This window comes from Crassostrea angulata, chromosome 7 (assembly GCF_025612915.1).
Source record: "Crassostrea angulata isolate pt1a10 chromosome 7, ASM2561291v2, whole genome shotgun sequence".
Taxonomy (NCBI): Eukaryota; Metazoa; Mollusca; class Bivalvia; order Ostreida; family Ostreidae; genus Magallana; species Magallana angulata.
Window position 1 is genome coordinate 1,673,747 of NC_069117.1, and position 19,472 is coordinate 1,693,218.

The 19,472-nt window shown below is 35.0% G+C and overlaps 2 protein-coding genes across 8 annotated transcripts in view; one reads left to right on the top strand and one right to left on the bottom strand.

Moving 5' to 3' along the window:
* LOC128157265 (neurabin-1-like) overlaps nucleotides 1–8,930 on the top strand; it is a 30,615-nt gene extending 21,685 nt beyond the window's left edge. The window contains exons 17-24 of one of the 7 annotated variants that reach the window (XM_052819725.1): nucleotides 79–105; nucleotides 941–1,081; nucleotides 1,964–2,118; nucleotides 3,646–3,822; nucleotides 4,003–4,032; nucleotides 4,613–4,725; nucleotides 5,251–5,430; nucleotides 5,742–8,930. In XM_052819725.1, coding sequence (XP_052675685.1) covers nucleotides 79–105; nucleotides 941–1,081; nucleotides 1,964–2,118; nucleotides 3,646–3,822; nucleotides 4,003–4,032; nucleotides 4,613–4,725; nucleotides 5,251–5,430; nucleotides 5,742–5,894 — 976 coding nt within the window. In that variant the 3' untranslated portion in view covers nucleotides 5,895–8,930. The remainder of the gene's footprint in view (nucleotides 1–78; nucleotides 106–940; nucleotides 1,082–1,963; nucleotides 2,119–3,645; nucleotides 3,823–4,002; nucleotides 4,033–4,612; nucleotides 4,726–5,250; nucleotides 5,431–5,741) is intronic. The other 6 variants (XM_052819727.1, XM_052819728.1, XM_052819726.1 and 3 more) reach the window with 6 other exon arrangements.
* Nucleotides 8,931–9,433: 503 nt separating this feature from the next.
* On the bottom strand, nucleotides 9,434–18,645 carry LOC128157267 (uncharacterized). Its single transcript, XM_052819733.1, has 9 exons — nucleotides 18,626–18,645; nucleotides 17,307–17,505; nucleotides 16,872–17,113; nucleotides 14,303–14,459; nucleotides 11,734–11,938; nucleotides 11,383–11,534; nucleotides 11,151–11,270; nucleotides 10,898–11,044; nucleotides 9,434–10,261 (listed from the first exon to the last, which is right to left on the bottom strand). The coding sequence occupies exons 1-9, from the start codon at nucleotides 18,628–18,630 to the stop codon at nucleotides 10,061–10,063; spliced, it is 1,428 nt and encodes a 475-aa protein (XP_052675693.1). The 5' UTR covers nucleotides 18,631–18,645; the 3' UTR covers nucleotides 9,434–10,060.
* Between the last annotated feature and the right edge of the window lie 827 nt (nucleotides 18,646–19,472).

Below are 19,472 nucleotides of genomic sequence, written 5' to 3' on the forward strand. Positions count from 1 at the left end.
ATGTTGATTTCTATTTGCGAGATGTTGATTTATTTGCGAGATGTTGATTTATTTATGAGATGTTGATTTTGCTTTCAGTTTCAGTAGTAGTGAGGATGAGTTTTTGTAAGGCTTTCTGTATCTTTTATTTAGTGTATACTTATCACTCTGTACTCAATCAGTGGTGCCTAACGATTTCCTTTCTTCTCCGTCGTATAAATAAGTCTTTTTCTACATAAATTCTCTTCTAATCTTGTATCTGAGACTTCAACTTTGACAAACCAAAAGATGGATCTTTTCCTATATCAAAGACTTAATGATCTATTTTCTTGAATCTTCTATTGATATTGACCTTTTAGATGAAGTCATAATCTTAGTAAGATGTCTTCTTTTAACTGTTACGCACCACTGAACTTGTCTCAACTGGACAATGAAGTCTTACCTTACAGTAAATGCAAAGGACTAGTTTGGATCTTTAGACTCGGTTGAATTACAACCTTTACCCCCTGATTTCTGTCCAGTTGAGACCTGCCTGCTGTGAACTGGTTTTACTTTGTACGATTCTCACCCTAGTGGACTAGCTACATCAAGGCTAATGTGCATCCTCTGGTGCATGTGTTTTTATATGCATGAGAGTGATGGAAATGTTGACGTAAACTTTGAAATGTGTGATATAAATCGTAACATTTTAATGATATGCAGTGTCCTTAATTTTGATTGTGCATGATAAATATCATCTTGTCATTGTCATGCTTTTAGATAAGTCATTATACCCACTGTATCATTCACAAATACAAATCATTCTCACATCATTAATATTCATTCATACAAAAATGTATTGACCAAATGAACATCATTTAATATAATTGAAGCATAATTCTGGAGATTTTTGAAAAGCCAATATTCATCCTTGCTTGGATCAGTCCAGACTAGACTCTGTCATCAGCCATTTGTTTTATAGCGACAGCACAGTCAAGAAAAGTGACGCGAAAAAGAGAAAAGCTCAGCAGAAGAATTTATTACAGCCCCCCAATATCCCGCCCCCTCCTCCCCCTCCCCAGGGGCCAGACAGTGACTCGGTCAGTGACCAGTCCCACTCCAGGTAGGTCACCGCACGTGCCCACTGCCACATCACCGGCTTAGAACTGATGTCCCTCAGGAAATCTAATGGCCACCTGTAGTGCATTAATTGACAGTATGATAGTCAGTATCCCTAACACAGTGTATACCCAGCCTGTGTGTAGTGCAGTTATACTAATTAATAGTTCCCTGATTATTGATGACTAACAAGTGATTAATACACCTGTCTATGTAATTACCTGAGTGCAGACCTGTACAAATTATATTTGCAGTAGTTGTCATTAATTAACAGTAGTTGTGTCTGATTGGTTAAGACAGCCATCCACTCCTTTGGCACTTTTGTGCAGACGTCTAACGTTGATCTCCAGTGTCATTCTCCATCAGACACTAATCAGAATGTATCTATCATATTTCATATTTATATGTATATCATTTTTCCCATCATACTGCTGTACTCATCACATTTATTTGTATATTACATGATATGTAGTTAGTATTTGTACTCCTTCTTAGTAGATATTGTCAGTATACCTATGTACTGTGCTGTGTATATTCAGGATCGACCATCACTGTAACTTTATAGTGTGTATCATATACAACCTGTAGATGTTTACTGTATATCTGGCTTGTTACAGACTTCTGTATCTTATCTTGTTAGCATACATGTACCTAGCATGACAAAGTCCATCATTTACCATTCTAGTACATTAATTCCTCAACTTTTTATTCAGCATTTTGTACCGGTATTACATGTATATTGAATATAATTGAACTTATTGTTTGTGACTCACTTTTCAAAATCATGCTATAAATAAGACCTAAGGCTTTGTCATTCCTTCTATAAGTCGTTCCATGTTTAGAGTGTGCTGGTCTTTCGGTATTCAGATATGCTGTTGTGTTATAGGCAGGACAGCGAGAATGACGACTCGTCCTCCACAGTATCTCAGACATCCTACGATCCGTCTCAGCCCATGTTCAAAAACATGCACTCAGAAATCCCTGACTCGGTGCCCGAGATGGTTGAGACGCCGTCCATAGGCAGCACCGGGAAGAGTAAAGGTGAGAGGGGTAACGTTAGGACTGGGCCACGCTTACTTGTGTGTTTTTGTACCTGTACTAAGGCATGTGTTAAACTAGCTGCAACATTGTAGCTCTTTTTCATTCTTTTTTATTGGAAGTTTCCAGTTAACTGTATGCCAAAGAAAATAAAAAATGGAATAAGGCTACAATTTTGCAGCTATTGTTAAGTTATTCTCTTGAATATCAAAGATCTTTTAACAAAGTGTAAGATGTAATGGTAATCAATGGATCTATATAATTATCTTCATACTGATTAAGATTATTATGAATGAATTCAGTGCATGACAGTGTGTTATAATCCTTGGGTGGCTGTTATTATCAGCACAGCACACCTTTTTGTTGCTCTAATGCATGCTGTGTGACAACCGGCAAAACTGTAAAAGTGGTAAAAACAAAATAAAACATCTCAGATCCATCAACATTTTATCTAAACAAATTTCTTCAAATCATTTGCACATCAATTTATTCATATGAATTAGATCCAGAATTGTTTCACCAATAATCCACACTTTTACAGTAACTTATTAACATGTTTGATATTTTGTTCTTTTCTTTGCATGAACAGTTTTGTACACGTATGGGTTGGCATGCCTATTTTTATTTATTTAAATTCTTTGTTGCTTTGGAATTGTTTGGTTTCAATATATTTTGATAATATTTCCCAAAAAGAAAGAAGTTGAAAAAACTTCAAACTTAAGATAAAAATATTCAATAGATGATAATAGTAATAATAATAGTTTATTTCCAATTTTGGGCTCAAAGGGCATACAAGATTACAGATATTAGATAGAAATGCCTAAATAATAGATTCAACATATAAAAATAGTCCATACACATACATGAACTTGTAACAGCCGGGCAAATGTACATCAGTATGTCAAAACATATGAACAGTGTGCATATAATATAAAGTCATAAAGGTAATTTATACAAATATAAAGATAGTATCATGATTTGTATAAGTAATTCACCGGTCATTTAGATCTCAAAGTATTCTGTCTTTTTTTGAAAGCATTGATCAGAAATTCACTTAACTTTGTAATTATTATTTTGTCTTCATTCGACATTAACCAGATAAATTCAATAGATAACCTATAGATTTGAATATGGCCTCACAAAAAAATAACACTTTTTATTTCCAAAATTCTAATGTCAAATATCAAACTAAACTTGTTACCTTTCTAAATTTTAACCAATAATATTATTATGATTGAACATTTGGCTATTTCATGTAAATTTTACCTTTAAATGCATACATAAATTACATATTTGGGGTCAAAATGTGCATGGTTCCCCGGGGTTTGATACCATCTCTCACCAGTTTGCATGAAGAATGAAATGGCATGCCTGATATAACATGAACCAGTGGTTGATGAGAGGAAGGTTAACAGAATGCATTAAGTGGGTCACGGCGTGTTGATTGGTCCCGTGACAGGGGTCACACAGTAGTAACAGGATGATGTGGGAGGGGCAGCTATACATCTCAGTGTATGTCTCTTTCACTAGGACTAGGCTTGTCCAAACTGTTAAAATTTGGTAAGACGGGAGGTAGTGCTGACAACTCAGGTGTGGTTTTGTTGTCCAATCGTTCACTTAATAAGGATCATGTGACCTCAGGAGATGAAGGGGGCATAACTCTGATATCTAAACGTCCCCTGGACATGTCAACAGATTCATTGGATGGTAAGTTCTATAGATTCCTTGTGAGAGAGAGAGAGAGAGAGAGAGAGAGAGAGAGAGAGATAAGAACTTGTGAATTGTGAACTATTTGAGGTGTGTTGTTTTGATAGCACTGTTTTGGTGTGTCTTGTGTATGCAGTAATGTATATGTACTGTGTCTTATTTTTCTTTGCTGGCTAACAGTGAGGAGCCCGTCTCCCAAATCTGTACCAGGTAGGCTCCAACATGCACACCCCTCACCACCCACCCCCTCCTTATTCAATGTCAATGTGTCCACTTTACCCTGAATTACACTAACCTGTCACCATATTGAGTAGCAGTTTTGTTCAGAGCATAGCGTATTGGGTACATTAATTTGTATCAGTGTTACATGTGTAAAGCTGTATCTCAATGCATGAACATAAACTGTAGGCTTAGATTTATACTGTCTAATAGAAACAGGTTTGTGATACGTACAATATCAATGTATTCTTACTAACACGCGTGTTAGAAATAATCTTACAGAGGGGAGAGGGGTTTTTTGTTCAGTACCAAGAACAGTAAGTATAGACTTCAGAGACTTCAGGAGAAATGGGATTCTTTAAATAATTATCACTCTAACACCTACAACTTTTAAATTTCCTCAACATAAACATTTCATGAAATCCCAGGGGCTTATTAGCAATGAAAAATTGTTTGCCCATAAAGTGTGAATAAGGCTTCATTTCACTTTCCCCATGTAAAGGAATCAGTTTTAGAGATTTTGATACATTGACACTTTTTTGCAAGACTGATGTAGAAAGCCGTGTTTCAGGTGCTAGCACAACCAGCGAGATTTCTTCCTCCTACATGGTGCAAGAATACGATGATGAAGACGGGAAAAAGACTTTCTTTTCTCTGAACATCACGGGAACTCCGGCCAACGATGTATGTATCTGTAAATGACTGCTCAGTGCTATAAATAGCAAGTATAATTCTGCTCGAATGTAACACTTCAGGGTCAATACTTATGAGATTTTCTTTCATCTCTATACCAATGTAGAAGCTAACTAAATGAAACTTTAAGAATGTTAATCAAGATTAATTAATTTGTTAAATATTGTAGATTGGCTATAAATGTTTACGGTACCTTTTATGTGGTTGTTTAGGTAAATGTTTAATATAAACTTGGATGGAAGGATTGGATCAATTATATATTTATGTCCTGTTTTCAAATAACATTCCTGGGCATCAATTTTCATGGACTTACTGAAAATCAGTTAAAGGATACATAATTTTATGGCCAATAATCCCATCAATATTAGAAATTAAGTTTTAATGAACATATGATTTTGACATGGATTAAGTCGACACAATCCACAATAATTGTATTTAACAAATATTAATGAAACCACAGTAATTCATTAAAGTTTAATGTTCATATAACTAACCTTGCTCAATGCTGTGATGTAGGAGAAGCCGTCCAGTCGACGACCGGTCAACCAGTTCCAGTCCGGATCCATCACAGAGTGGTCCGTGGAGAATGTCGCCCATTGGCTGATGATCTTGGAGCTGGAGAAGTACATCCCGCTGTTTGCCGAGAAAAACATCACAGGACCTCAACTCATCCAACTGGACGGAACCAAGCTAAAGGTATAGGCCTCATTTGCCATTAAGTTCTCTATTAAAGTAAAGTGTTTTACTGACCTGAGTGTCTAAAATGTAGTCCTTAATATTTGGGGTTTTTTTCAGAATTCGCAAGCACACTTGAGAAATTTTATTTTATTCATTTACTGATGAAAATTAGCAATGCACAATGTTAAATGAAATGCGCAAGGCCTGAGAACCAAGGAATTAATTTTTAATGGCCTAACCAATCTTGGATTTTAAACTTTTCTTTGAAATTATGCTTACTATGGCTTGTTTAAGCAGCCTTAATCGTTGACATTTTATCCTCATTGCAGACTATGGGCATTGCAAATGGTAAAGATAGAGACTTGTTAAAAAAGAAAATCAAAGAAATTAAGACAGGAGTGGAGAAAGAAAAGAAAATTCAGGAGAAAGAGAGGAAAGCCAAAGAGAAAGAACAGAAGAAACAACTCCTGAAGAAAAAGTGAGGGCAGCCCCTCAAGGATTGAGTGACTGTGTCCAACATTGACAGTGACTGGGCGTTCTACACATTAGGTGTGTGGTATTCCAGCAGAAGCCGTGTACAGGGGACCGGTTTATTTTGTCAAATTTACAAACATTTACATTGTAAGGTTGGTACTCCAAGAGGATAGAGTGTTCATGGGGGCAATAGGTTAGTTTACAGTCGTCTATCCTGTGTACTATGTTAACAGTTGATTTTTTTACAAACTACAAGCCTGTCGGGGTTTGTGTGTGACAAAACGTCGTTTATGCCGTCACAAAATGTCTGCTCAGCCAGAGAGCCAGAGATACATACGAGGGTTGTTGTTGATGTTTTATTGTTGTGATTCTAAGAATGAAATTTTATGTAGAGTTTACTTTGTATTATATTACTGGTTGAAATATTATCATTTTATTTCCATATAAACATGTATCGTATATACAGTAGGATGGTAGCGCTGTATCATTTTTTTCTGTCATGTATTTTATGATAACTGCCATCCCGATTGTCTCCCTTGTTTTTAAAGTGTCACATGACTACAGGAAGCTATGAGGTTTCCTGCCTGGTTGTAGCAGGGTATATGTCTATACATGCATGTTGTGTAAGAACATTTGTCTCAAGAGCTGAAAGGGCCCTATCCTGTGTGATTCAATTATCTTTACTGGTACCATATCACCTAGGCCTAACCCCTGTAGTTCTAGAAGATATATACCCCATGGTTGTTACCACATATACACGTTTACCCCACCATATCCCCCTGTATGCCAGAGGTTGTTTTGTGTATCAGATGTGTCCACTATATACAATCTATTTGTATCAGATATCTATATTATATTATCATATTGTCACAGACAATACCAAATAAACATTCCAGAAACACACTAGCTCCAGCCATCCTCTCAGCTATTGTCAATGCAATGCTACACAAGGGTTTTATCTGTTTGCAAAATTCATTCTACACACCCGAATTACAAGTCTTCAGCATTATTACAATGTTTACATTAAAGAGAAAAGGGGAGACACTGACTCATTGTAAGTTACTATTGGGAATAGGCTGCAAAGATAGAAATTTTCACAAAATACTACATTCATAAAAATAAACTGAATTTTTGTCAAATTTGTTTTCCATATCTTTAGTTTGTGATCCTTATTTTTATTTCAATTACTGTTTGTTTACATGTGTTTAATCCTTTATGTTGTGAATCATTTGTCATTTTCGTTTATTTTATTTTTGTGAAGGAAACTTAAGAGTTGTCTTTCCATTACTCAGTTATTTTGAGTTCTGACAAATGGTTTGCTCCGTCATATTAGGGTTACATTTTGCCATATTTTCATTGAGAAGGACATTTTTGGGACCATGTTTTGAGGAAGTTGAAGTAAGAAAGACATTATAAAAGTTTAAATGCTGTATCAAAGATTTGAAGTATACTGAAGTGCTCCCACATTTCTGTTAACAAGTGATGGACATTCATTCAACTGGATATTAACACTGAGCAAGTATTGTAACATTGAGGACCATGTGAAGTTAAATGGCTTTTTTTATTCTGCATTACGAGTTAATGAGAAAAGTGTTCAGAATATTACTGTGTAGTGAGGGTGACTTTGTTGTAAGAGTCGCCAAACTTTTCCAATCCGTGTCTTCATCCAGACAAATGTCTCGGTTCATTGAAGCAGGTCGCTCCGATCGGTGCTTCTCCTAGACTTATTGGTGCATACAATTGTCGCTGGAAATTTATTTTGGTAGATTATGATATTTATATACACCGTGTTTATACACCATACTTATTATACATTGTATTCATTTTCTTTTCTACTGATGGTTGTGTATTATCATGTATTTCACATTTTTTTAAGCAGTTAAGATGATATCAGTTTTGCTTTCCCTACAATTTATAATGCTAATGAGAGAGTATAGTCTGTCTAAGATCGAAGTAAGGAGTTTGTGAGCTACACTCAGTAAGAGATTCGTGTTTTGGTGTATATTCTTATTCAATTATCTACTCAGTAGTGCTTTATCTTTGAAGTGATCTTTCAGTTTATTTTTGTGTATAAAATTTATTCTCGTTTAGAGATGATACTAACTTAAAAGCTTGGACACACAAGCTATATACTGTGTATGTATACTCAATCTGAAATTTCTAACATCAAATACCTAGGCTCTGATTATCTACTGCTTTAAATTTAGATTGTCACAAAAGTAAACCATGTCTATACTTCACCAAATTAAAGAACTTATTATGTACATGTATATATATTTTCTGTTATCAAAGCCACCTGAAATACATTTATCCATATTTTCTTCTCACTTGAGTTTCTCTGAATCTGACCGGTGTGTTTATAATACAGCACTGTGAGAACAATGCTTTATTTGGAATTATTTTATTAAGTGTTTCGGTTGTTAGATGTTGCCTGGAAGAGTTTAAAACAGAAAGTACCTTAAGATAACTGAAAAAAAAGTGTTTGAAAGTTTTAAAGATATGTGACTTTAATATAAAATTTTTTTTTAAAAACTAGCAAATATTTAAATTAGGTGATTATTATGAATTGGTGTGATGTGAGCGACAGTGCTGTATTGTGAACATGCTGGTGAGTTTCTGACTCTATATAGACCTCTGTGATTATCACTTTGTATCATCGTAGTGAAGAGCACATGTATTAACACTCGTTTCATTCACTTCTTGTTGTTACAAGTCATTGGGGGAATCTGTTGTTACTGTAAAACTAAAGAACAAAAAAAATATTCTCAAGCAGGATTCGTCGTTTGTCCAAACTGTTGTTGATATGTACGAGATGCAATATACAATCCTTTAACTCATGGAGAGATTTTTTTTCGATTTCATAAACATTTTGTCAGCTTGGTAATTCTGTGAACAAAAAAAATCTGTGCAATTTCATTAGTTTCCTTTTTTAATGAAGATTTCATTATGAATTTGACAACAAAACTAGTTTAATAAATGTGTGACGTATGAGAGGTGTCATTTAATGTGATGAAGAATAAATATATTTATACAAGTACACACAACGCTTGTGTTGTTTTCTAACATTAATGGCCGATTCTTGGTCTTCACTAAGTGGTCATCAACAGGTGTAATATTTGAGCAGACCACCATCGCAGTAAAAAGTATAACACAATGTCGGATATACTGTGAAATCATTAAAATTTGTGGAGACTAACTTTGAAGGATTGACAATTTTTCACAGGTTCATAGGAAACTAACATTGTGTCTATATTTATATGATTTAATGAGTTAATAGTGTTTGTCTTAATTCACCAAGTAAATGATTGGAAGATAGGGCCCTCAAAATCCACACAAAAAACTTAGCCACCAAGAACTGTAATGATTGGTCAGTATTTATAGCTCACAAAATCAAAACCTAGTCTATTCAAGGAAAAAGAAATATCTACAATGTATGAATGCACTTATCAGTATTTCTCTCTTCAAAATTAAAAGTGTTGTTTGTAAAGTAACAAGATTCCGACAGACAGTTTTATTGAATAAAGTTACTACATCAAAGAAGGCAAGATTATGAGATCAAATTTATTTTCAATGTACAAAGTAATGCATTTAGAACATGCAGGTAAATTTGCATACAAAAATTTCTTCTAGTACATTCATGTTTATTGATTTAATAAAGGAATTGTCAAAATTGCATTTAAGTACATGTATTAACTTGCACATACAGTCAAACTTCATTATCTCGAACTAGATGGGACTGTTTAAAAACTTTGAGATATCTGAGTATTTGAGATATCAAGGGTAATGTACTTAAAAACAAGTGGTTGGGACTTAAAAATAACTTCGACATATCCATTGTATTCGAGATATCAGTGTTTGAGATATCAAAGTTCAACTGTACATGTAAAATTTTAGAATTCAAATCAACACATTGTATTGCATAATAAATCATGATAAACCTGTTGAGCGATGATTACAGGTATAAACACAACTCTTGGTTCCACTGGACTGACTGACTAGTACTATATCAACCTGACTATAAATTGCTCTTACATGTATGTTATACATAATGTACAATTAACTCAAAGCTTGGCTTCTTAAAACTTACAAATAAACTACAATAAACAAAATCTTGTTAACAAAATATCGCTGATGATCAGAACATAGCTAAACCCATCAGCTGGGACACAAGGTCTCATTTAAAGAGGGCGTACAGCACCCAGTAACTGTTCTCCAACGTTTTGGTGATCTGACTAGGAGAGGTAATTGCGTTCTTGTCGTCGTTGAGTTGGAACCCGAGGGATTCCGCCAGGTCTCTACCCACGGTGCCTTTTGTGAGGACCTTGGGGAAGTCGGGAAGCACTATGGCAGTCTCTCCACTGATGGCCTGGGAACACTGAAAAGTTATCACCAAGTGAAATCAATAAGCACCTGTAATCATGATTTTTAGTTATTTTACATTTTCAACTGTCTTTGTCTGTGATAACATTACAAATCAATAATTTCATAAAAGATGAGCGACACAAGATGGGCGTGTCTTAGAACATAACTCAAAAACGGTATTGGCTGTGCCGCATAGTAATAGCATGTGCTACTTGAAAAATTTGGTTTTGAAATGTTGTTTTAAAGGGTAGAAATTGTAAATAATGTAAATATAAGTAATAAGGAATCATTCTTTGAGTATTATGAGGTGATAATTTCATTCGCAGCATGGTCAAATCTATCATAAAGCCATTCCGGATCTATTGAATTTAATGCTCTAAATTTAATGTTTTAAGTACTAACACTTACCATGTTATAAATAATTCCTTATTCCTTAAGTACTAACTCTTACCACGTTATAAAAACGGATACATAAGTATTGCAGAACAGATTAAAATGTCGTGCATTAGATTACTAAATAATTTTTCTAATTTTGAGAATCAAATACCGGTATTAAGAATTGGATGTTTTCTGCTTGGACTTGTTCTGTACTTTAGAAAGGAAATTAATTTATTGTACGTTTCTTTCAAGATATTGAAGGAAAACTCACAATTTCTACTAGGGATATCCCAGCCTCTTTGTCACATGACAGAAGTTGCTGTAGTTCTCGTTTGTCAAATTCGTCCAGTGCACCAAATACATAGGCACAGGCTGTTAGAACACTGCTGGGGGCCAGTGGGTACTGAAGCTGGTCATCCTACAGGGAGAACCCCACACAGGTTATAAACATAATGGGATCCAGATCACGGCTTCATTTGATGTTTAAAATAACATTTGTAAATGAAGAAAAAATCCTGATTTACCTTAATGACAAATCCACAAGCTGTGAGAATTGTGTTGTAAACTGTTTCTTCAAAAGAACCACTTTTTATCCATTCTGAATATGAAGCTTCCTTTAAGCTCTCAGCTTCAACATCACTTAACTACAAAAGTAGTAAAAGAAAGCAAAGGTCATTTAAAACCCTCTATGCTAAGAAGTTACACTCAACAGAAGATAAAGCTTATTAGAGATAATTTTGTATTTTCGTTCCTCACCAGGTTTTCGATTCGCTTGATTTCTGCTTGGTTGCCCATGACTGTCTTCACGGCACCAATCAGGCTGCCTCTCACCGACTCTGACATCGTCACCAAGGGATTCAAAATGTCTGCCACCATTTTATGTCCTTTGTCAGTTTCCTTGTCAGGATCTGAGTTATTTTATTCAATTTAGTCAACTAACATCATCAACACACTGAAGAAGTCTTCCCCATTACTACTTCTTTCTACGTGTAGACAATATACACATACCATTTAAAGCAGTAATATTGAGTATTTCAGGAAACTTTTACCAACTGCAGCGATGTGAATAAGTCCTATGCAATGGGTGCAGAAGCAAAGTTCTCTTACCCACTGTGTCAGCATAGTCCCTCATCAGAATCCCTTGGAAACCTCCCTGGCCCCTGGGTAAGGTCATGGGGGTTATGGCCCCATCTTTGGCCCTGACCTTGAGTTCCCAGACTTTATAAGCTATGGGAGTTCCTGCAGGGACAACAATGTCGCCCGTTTTATCGTAGTGGACTTTCTCATCAATGTCGCCTGGAACCACCTTCACCTACAGAGGAACAAGATCAGGTGTATGTTGCAGTCTACAAAGATCAGCTATGTATCCACAAGGTTTTTAAGAACTTGTGCTCAATTCCTTTTGTTGACTTTACAATCAAATATATTCATATCATCTGAATTTAAAATCAATCCCTCAATGTTAAGACTTGTTCACAAATTGTCAACAATAATACATGGCCATTTGCTTACATGGAGGTTCAAAGACAATCAGGACTCGCTGTAACAGACAGAACGAACCTTTCCCTGAATCAAGACTCGCTATAACAGACAAAACGAACCTTTCCCTGAATCAGGACTCGCTATAACAGACAAAACTAACCTTTCCCTGAATCAGGACTTGCTGTAACAGACAGAATGAACCTTTCCCTGAATCAGGACTCGCTGTAACAGACAGAACGAACCTTTTCCTGAATCAGGACTTGCTGTAACAGACAGAACGAACCTTTTTCTGAATCAGGACTCGCTGTAACAGACAAAACAAACCTTTCCCTGAATCAAGACTTGCTGTAACAGACAGAACGAACCTTTCCCTGAATCAGGACTCGCTGTAAAAGACAGAACGAACCTTTCCCTGAATCAGGACTCGCTGTAACAGACAGAACGAACCTTTCCCTGTATCAAGACTCGCTGTAACAGACAAAATGAACCTTTCGCTGAATCAAGACTCGCTCTAACAGACAGAATGAACCTTTTTCCTATTCAGGACTCACTGAAACAGACAAAACGAACCTTTCCCTGAATCAAGACCAGGCTTGGGGTAATGCTAAATGTACTGGTAATGCATTGCAATGCATTACATGTTTTCAAAGTAATGCTAGTAATGTGTAATGCCACAAAATTAGCATTACAAGTAATGGTAATGTAATTAATTACTTTCCAAAATCTAATGTAATGCTGGCATTACATGGCATTACTTTGCATTACTATTCTTATTTATGCATGTTCACTTTTAGAAATGTGATGAAAAAATGAATATTTGAAATTGAATTTGATTAAATTTATTGATAAAGAAGAAAAAAATAATTTTTGAGATAAAAATGTTTAATTGTATTACTAAAAAAGATTTTTTTAAAAATTCATATTTGAATTGTTAATATTACTAAATATAACAGCACAATTTCATAACATTTTTAAGAGTGTTGTTATTAAGAGTTTTTAATCATTTAAACAATTTACTCCAATTAGTTTGCACTTCAATAAGAAATGTGTCAACAACACACTATGCCCCCAGGATAATCTAAGTATCAAAACAACCTATTGTTATAAGAAGTGCTAAACACCCCAATCCCCTTCCCTTCACTATGTCCCAATAGAATAGGAGACACATGCACCTTTAAAAGCAAAATGAATGCAATGTCCAACCATGATGAAAATAAATATCACTTCCAATATTATAACCCATTTGAAAATAATTACTTACTTATTCTCTCTCTCTCTCTCTCTCTCTCTCTCTCTTCTGTCTCTCTTGTATCTTAAGTACACTGTACATTAGTTTGGACTGATAGAAAATACAAGATTCATGTATTTAATCTATTATTGCACTTAATATATCCTACGATAAAGATCGTCAAACAGTATTTTCCAGTCCAAGCTGCGACTGCTCCTGTAAAACATTTATTTAGTATAGCTCGGAAGATTTTCAAACTAACAGGATGCAGTTAAACCCTTTGAAACTTCGATCATAAAGTGCAACAGCAATCTTTTGTCTTAAAGTGTCCTCAGTAGAAAGAAATACGATTAAAACACCGTATCTTAAGAAATATAACCGGGAAAAACCATCTGTTTATGAATTAATACCATTAAGTGTCCAAAATTATAGAGATTTGTGTAATCTGGGGAAATATCTCTATTTAGCTTTTAATAACCGCAACATTATTCCATAAATTGTTTTTTGTTATGCATGTAATTATGTGTCTCTATTTCGTATCCTACATTGTATCAAGCCAAATGTCAATAAATATCATTTTACTTATTTGATACGCATGTTGTTCATAATGCCACAAGATGATTATATATTGAGCAAATAAAGAATGACTCTTGTATAGTCATTGAATTTGAACCTGATACTGAGCATGAACCTGTAGATATGAGTAGATAGAGATAGATTGTTTTATATTTGAAACATTTGCAAAAACTCTTTATTAGCTTTGCTTTTTTAAAACAAAGTAATGGTAATGGTAATGCATTACTTTACTCATGTAATGGTAATGTAATGCATTACTTCTAGAAAATCAAGTAATGGTAATGGTAATTTAATGCCCAAATTCATGAAGTAATGGTAATGTAATGCATTACTTTACAATGTAATTCGCCCCAAGCCTGATCAAGACATGCTGTAACAGACAAAACGAACCTTTTCGTTGACATCCAGGTCTTCGTCCACCGTCTTCACGCGCTTGATTTCGGCGTCTTTCTGGACAAGGTAGAGGTCCTTGACGAGACACAGACTGATGGACTGTTGCGTACTCTCCACAACCTGACGTACCACTGTGTTAGTCATGTCCAGCCTCCTGGAAAAAGGACCACAGTGGGGAATTGTACATGTGTGTTTACAGTAATGGAACACAGTGTGGAATTGTAGATGTGTGTTTACAGTAATGGACCACAGTGGGGAATTGTACATGTGTGTTTACAGTAATGGACCACAGTGTGGAATTGTAGATGTGTGTTTACAGTAATGGACCACAGTGAGGAATTGTACATGTGTGTTTACAGTAATGGACCACAGTGGGGAATTGTACATGTGTGTTTACAGTAATGGACCACAGTGGGGAATTGTAGATGTGTGTTTACAGTAATGGACCACAGTGAGGAATTGTACATGTGTGTTTACAGTAATGGACCACAGTGGGGAATTGTACATGTGTGTTTACAGTAATGGACCACAGTGGGGAATTGTACATGTGTGTTTACAGTAATGGACCACAGTGGGGAATTGTACTAAATGTGTGTTTACAGTAATGGACAATATTGTTGCCCTCTTGAGGGGTTTTATTTTTCAACTGAACATGAACTGCTATTTCATAGGGGTCACCGGACAAAGATATTCTACAATTTTTGAAAGCTTTGTCAAGACCTATTTTCTGGACTTACCCAGTAAGAAAGATAACTCTTGTATATCATATACAGTACATTAATATTATCCTAGTTTATCAAAAAGTATATTCAATAGGTAAATCCACCTACAGTGGCTATTTTATATTATGAATGGATTTTGTGAGCATGCAGATCTAAGTCTTGTTGCTGAATATCTAAATTAACAAGATATCTGTGAGCCAATCCTCACTAGTGATACCCCCGCTCTGATGTGAATATGCAAAATAAGCAAAGTCGACATTTAACAGAAAGCTGGCATCCGATTGGTACAGAAATATATCCCACAATATGGCATGCCTAAACAAATAGTGTGTTAAAATTTCAAGCATCTGCGATAAATAGCTGCTGAGAAATCTTTGACGAAAATTTGTTTGAAAATTTTGGCTAAAAATAAACAGTCATTATTTCACAGGAAGTTGACGTCCGATTGATACAAAAATATATCCCACGATATGGCATGCCTATACAAATAATGTGTAAAAATTTCAAGCATCTGCGATAAACAATTGCTGAGAATTCTTTGACAAAATTTGTTTGAAAATTTTTGCTAAAAATAAACAAAGTCGTCATTTAACAGGAAGTTGACGTCTGATTGGTACAAAAATATATCCCACAATATGGCATGCCTATACAAATAATGTGTAAAAATTTCAAGCATCTGCGATAAATAGTTGCTGAGAAATCTTTGACGAAAATTTGTTTGAAAATTTTGGTTAAAAAATAAGCAAAGTCGTCATTTAACAGGAAGTCAATGTCCGATTGGTACAAAAATATATCCCACGATATGGCATGCCTTAACAAACACTGTGTAAAAATTTCAAACATCTGCGATAAATAGTTGCTGAGATAAATGCGACAGAAATTTTTGTTACGGACGGACAGACAGACAGATAGCCGGACAGACAGACAGACACACAAGGGTAAAACAGTATACCCCCTCTCCTTCAGAGCGGGGGTATAATAAGAACTGTTTTTATATTTTTCTATGAGATCAACATTTGATACATTATGTATAAAATTTAAATGAGTTTGAATGTCATAAATTATTTTTCTTGGTAGTAGATATTCAAAGCAGTGAGATATGAGAAAATGTATGCATGCTTAAAGGCAATAGAACATTTCTAGAAAAAAAGAGGAGGAAAGTAAGGTATGCGCCATACAGAACAGAATAATATGCCTCATACAGAATTCAAACTTCCATCCCTCTGGTAAGATGGTGATGAAATAGTTTTTCTTAAAATTTTTATTTACCAATACTGTACATATATCATACAATTTAATGAACGGTGATGAATGAAGCTTGCCAAGTTACCTTTAATTGTTCCAACATCCAGAAGGATCCTAACATCCTAATATAGCAGCACAAATTGAACGCTATTAATGGCTAAAATTCACATATGCAGTCAGTCACTCAGCAAAAAGCACTGCCTAATAGTGTACTTGTTGATAGCATCTATTTCTAATAATTTGTTAGTACCACTTTCTAGTTTATAAGTATTTTAAAATAACTAACAGTAGAGAGATTGTGAGAATCTTTTTGTTAAAAACATATAAGCGTAGCCATTGAATTTTAAGTAGCTTGGTGGTAAACAAATTACCTGTGACCATCAAATCTAACTTAAAATTTAAAAAACGATTTCCTATTAAAGCTATGAATTTTTATTTAGTAAAGAAAAAAATCAATATTTTATCTTTCAAGTTTGAATGTTTTCCTATATCGTTATACAGAGCTCTACTTATTAAGAAGATTTACATAGCAGCCATGACCATCCAGCCCCGACTTTGAAATCCACACATTTTTAATGATTATTTATATACAGAGTTACCTGCCCTTCAGTGCCTCTAGCAAAGCTTCAGAGTCCAGACTTTTCTCCTGGATGGTTCCGAGTCGAGATGAAATGGTGACGGAATCCGAAGCAGATAGCGATGCATCCATTAGTTCCCTCATCAGCTGGATCCCGAGCTTTCCGTCCAGGGAATACTTTGTCTCCGGATTGAACTGGCAAAATTCCTTCGTCTTACTTGGAACATCCAGCACAACATGGCTGTTCTGTAGCAAGGACTGGAGCTACATTATATCAAAGAATACAGTTTGAGTTGTTTTGTTGGAGCAAGTTCTACCTAAGGTTTATGGTTACAGTTCTCAACTAGCTAAAATCCTAAATAATCTTTACTATTCAAAAATATCAATAATGTACTCTATTCCAACAGGAAAAAATCCTAATCTTCTAAATATATGAATAAACTTCAATGACAATTACATGAAAATCCAGGACTGTGTGCTTGACTTTCTCCCAGAACAGATAGCTTCGCTTGGTCTTCCTCAGCACGACCTTGAGGAGGTCCAGATCCTGAGCCGCATCCATACTCTGGGCGGGGATCATGGTGTCCGGCCCCATGGCATGGACAAACTTCTGACACACCACTGGGAACATCGCGTGTGAAGATTTCACCTCCCCACTAAATGATACCAAAACAATACAATACATGCAGTCAACCAAATTATCTTCTCTGAATCTATTTAATTATCTTTAATCATATTTAATTTGATTGACTTAGCATCAAAATCTGAGATCTTTGATAATTGATGCTCCTCCATCTAATGGCTACTTATGAGTCTTATGTGGCAATATACTTATTAATAAGCAATATACCTCCTCATGCTTTGATGTGACAAGACAGCTAAAAGAAGACTTGGTATCAGGAAAGGGGTGGGAACAATGACATTAAAATTAGAATCAGATCACTGATTTTTATGATTATGTAAATATCAAGGATCTAATTCTAATCAACCTGGGAGTAAGTAATATTGTTATACTTTCATGTTAAATACTGAAATCTCATTGGTTAAGACGCAGTTAATAATATTTTCTATTACCCTCAGCGTTAGCAACGCACTTAGCAACGGGTAACATTAAAAAATGTTACATGCGCGAAAATTATGCGCGTACGGTTCGCTGTAGAATTCACGTTATTCCTATATAAAAGCAGTAAAATTTTCTTAAAAATTAAGACATTCAGTATAACAAAATAAATGGTGCCTGTTTGGGAGGATAACAGTTGAAATTGACACCCCTCGAAAACCATTGTCAACCGACGCGAAGCGGAGGTTGACAATGGTTTTCGAGGGGTGTCAATTTCAACTGTTACCCTCCCAAACAGGCACTATTTATATAATAGTACCTAGGTAAGTGAAGAAACTGTTTGTTTACCCACATGCTAACACTGTGTCTGCCAATATACTTTCCACAAGTCAGGAATTTAACAGGTTACTGCCCCTCAACATGTATTTATATTCACAGGTTAGTGCCCTTTTGTTGGCTTTTTCATTGGCAACACTTCAACAGCATTACAGAACAAGCAATGCTTATTCCCAAATATCGGTAGCTAATTTTCTGATAGAAAAAATCTTTCATTTGCAGATTTTGATTAATCACCATGCAGTTTTGATCCATAAATATGTAAACAAAACAGGAACAAAATGTCATTATATGCATACTGTGCATGGATCCAACAAAATCACTATATAAAATAAATATAACTAAAGAAAAAGGGCAGGGTAAATACAAACAAAACTTACCGCATTTATTCCTATAAACAGCTGATAAATATTTACATGTTAACCATGTTATCTTACATGTACAAATTCCATGTACTATAACGGTCAAAAATCACGTCAACAACATACTTTAATGTAAAATGATTTAGCAACTTTTGTCAAACTTAAATAAGTGAATTTAGTTATATAATTTACTTACTTGTGTTGAATAAAGTGATCACACTGCTTAGTAACAGTTAGTTTATCAAATCGAAAGTAAATTGTGTGTAGATTTAGTTCCGGCGTCGCATTATCGAACAGTTCCGCATTACATCGCCGCGCGGTGAACCCGGGGTGACTCACGTCAGAAAAAAACCCCCAGAAAACCGTGTATATCCAAAAAATAAACTCTATATGTTATGTATGTTTAAGACTTCTTTCACCATATGGCGAAGATTTTTTTTTTTTGCATTCAATCAAATAAATAAACATACGTGTACTGTAACTTTTTACAAAAGCTTTTTTTCGCAAGAAAAAAATGTAACTTTCGCGATATATTTTCAAAACTTACGCAAGTGAATTATAATAAATGTTAAATTTTCGCGAATTAATCGGTCGCTTGTTCGATTCACGTAACATTTTCATTCTTGACGACAAAAGAATAAAAAAGACAGCTGAATATTTTATTTTTGCATATGCGTGAGTTGTATCGTACACGTGCCTCCAAAATATACAGTTTAAATCTACAAAACAACTGATTCCATTCGCATAACTTTGTTTATGCTAAAACATAGATGCAGTGCGTCGTCTGTATATGAAGTAATTACTAATTAAATTACCAAAAATAGCTTATATACAAAGTTACACATACTTATTTATTTGATGTTCG

What these genes read in the sequence shown, in the direction of transcription:
- LOC128157267 (XM_052819733.1), bottom strand. An exon ending in ACCTGGATGTCAACGAAAAG is followed by an intron (nt 11,939 to 14,302) that starts GTTCGTTTTGTC and finishes GTTCCTCTGTAG; the next exon opens with GTGAAGGTGGTTCCAGGCGA. An exon ending in GGACTATGCTGACACAGTGG is followed by an intron (nt 11,535 to 11,733) that starts GTAAGAGAACTT and finishes AAAATAACTCAG; the next exon opens with ATCCTGACAAGGAAACTGAC.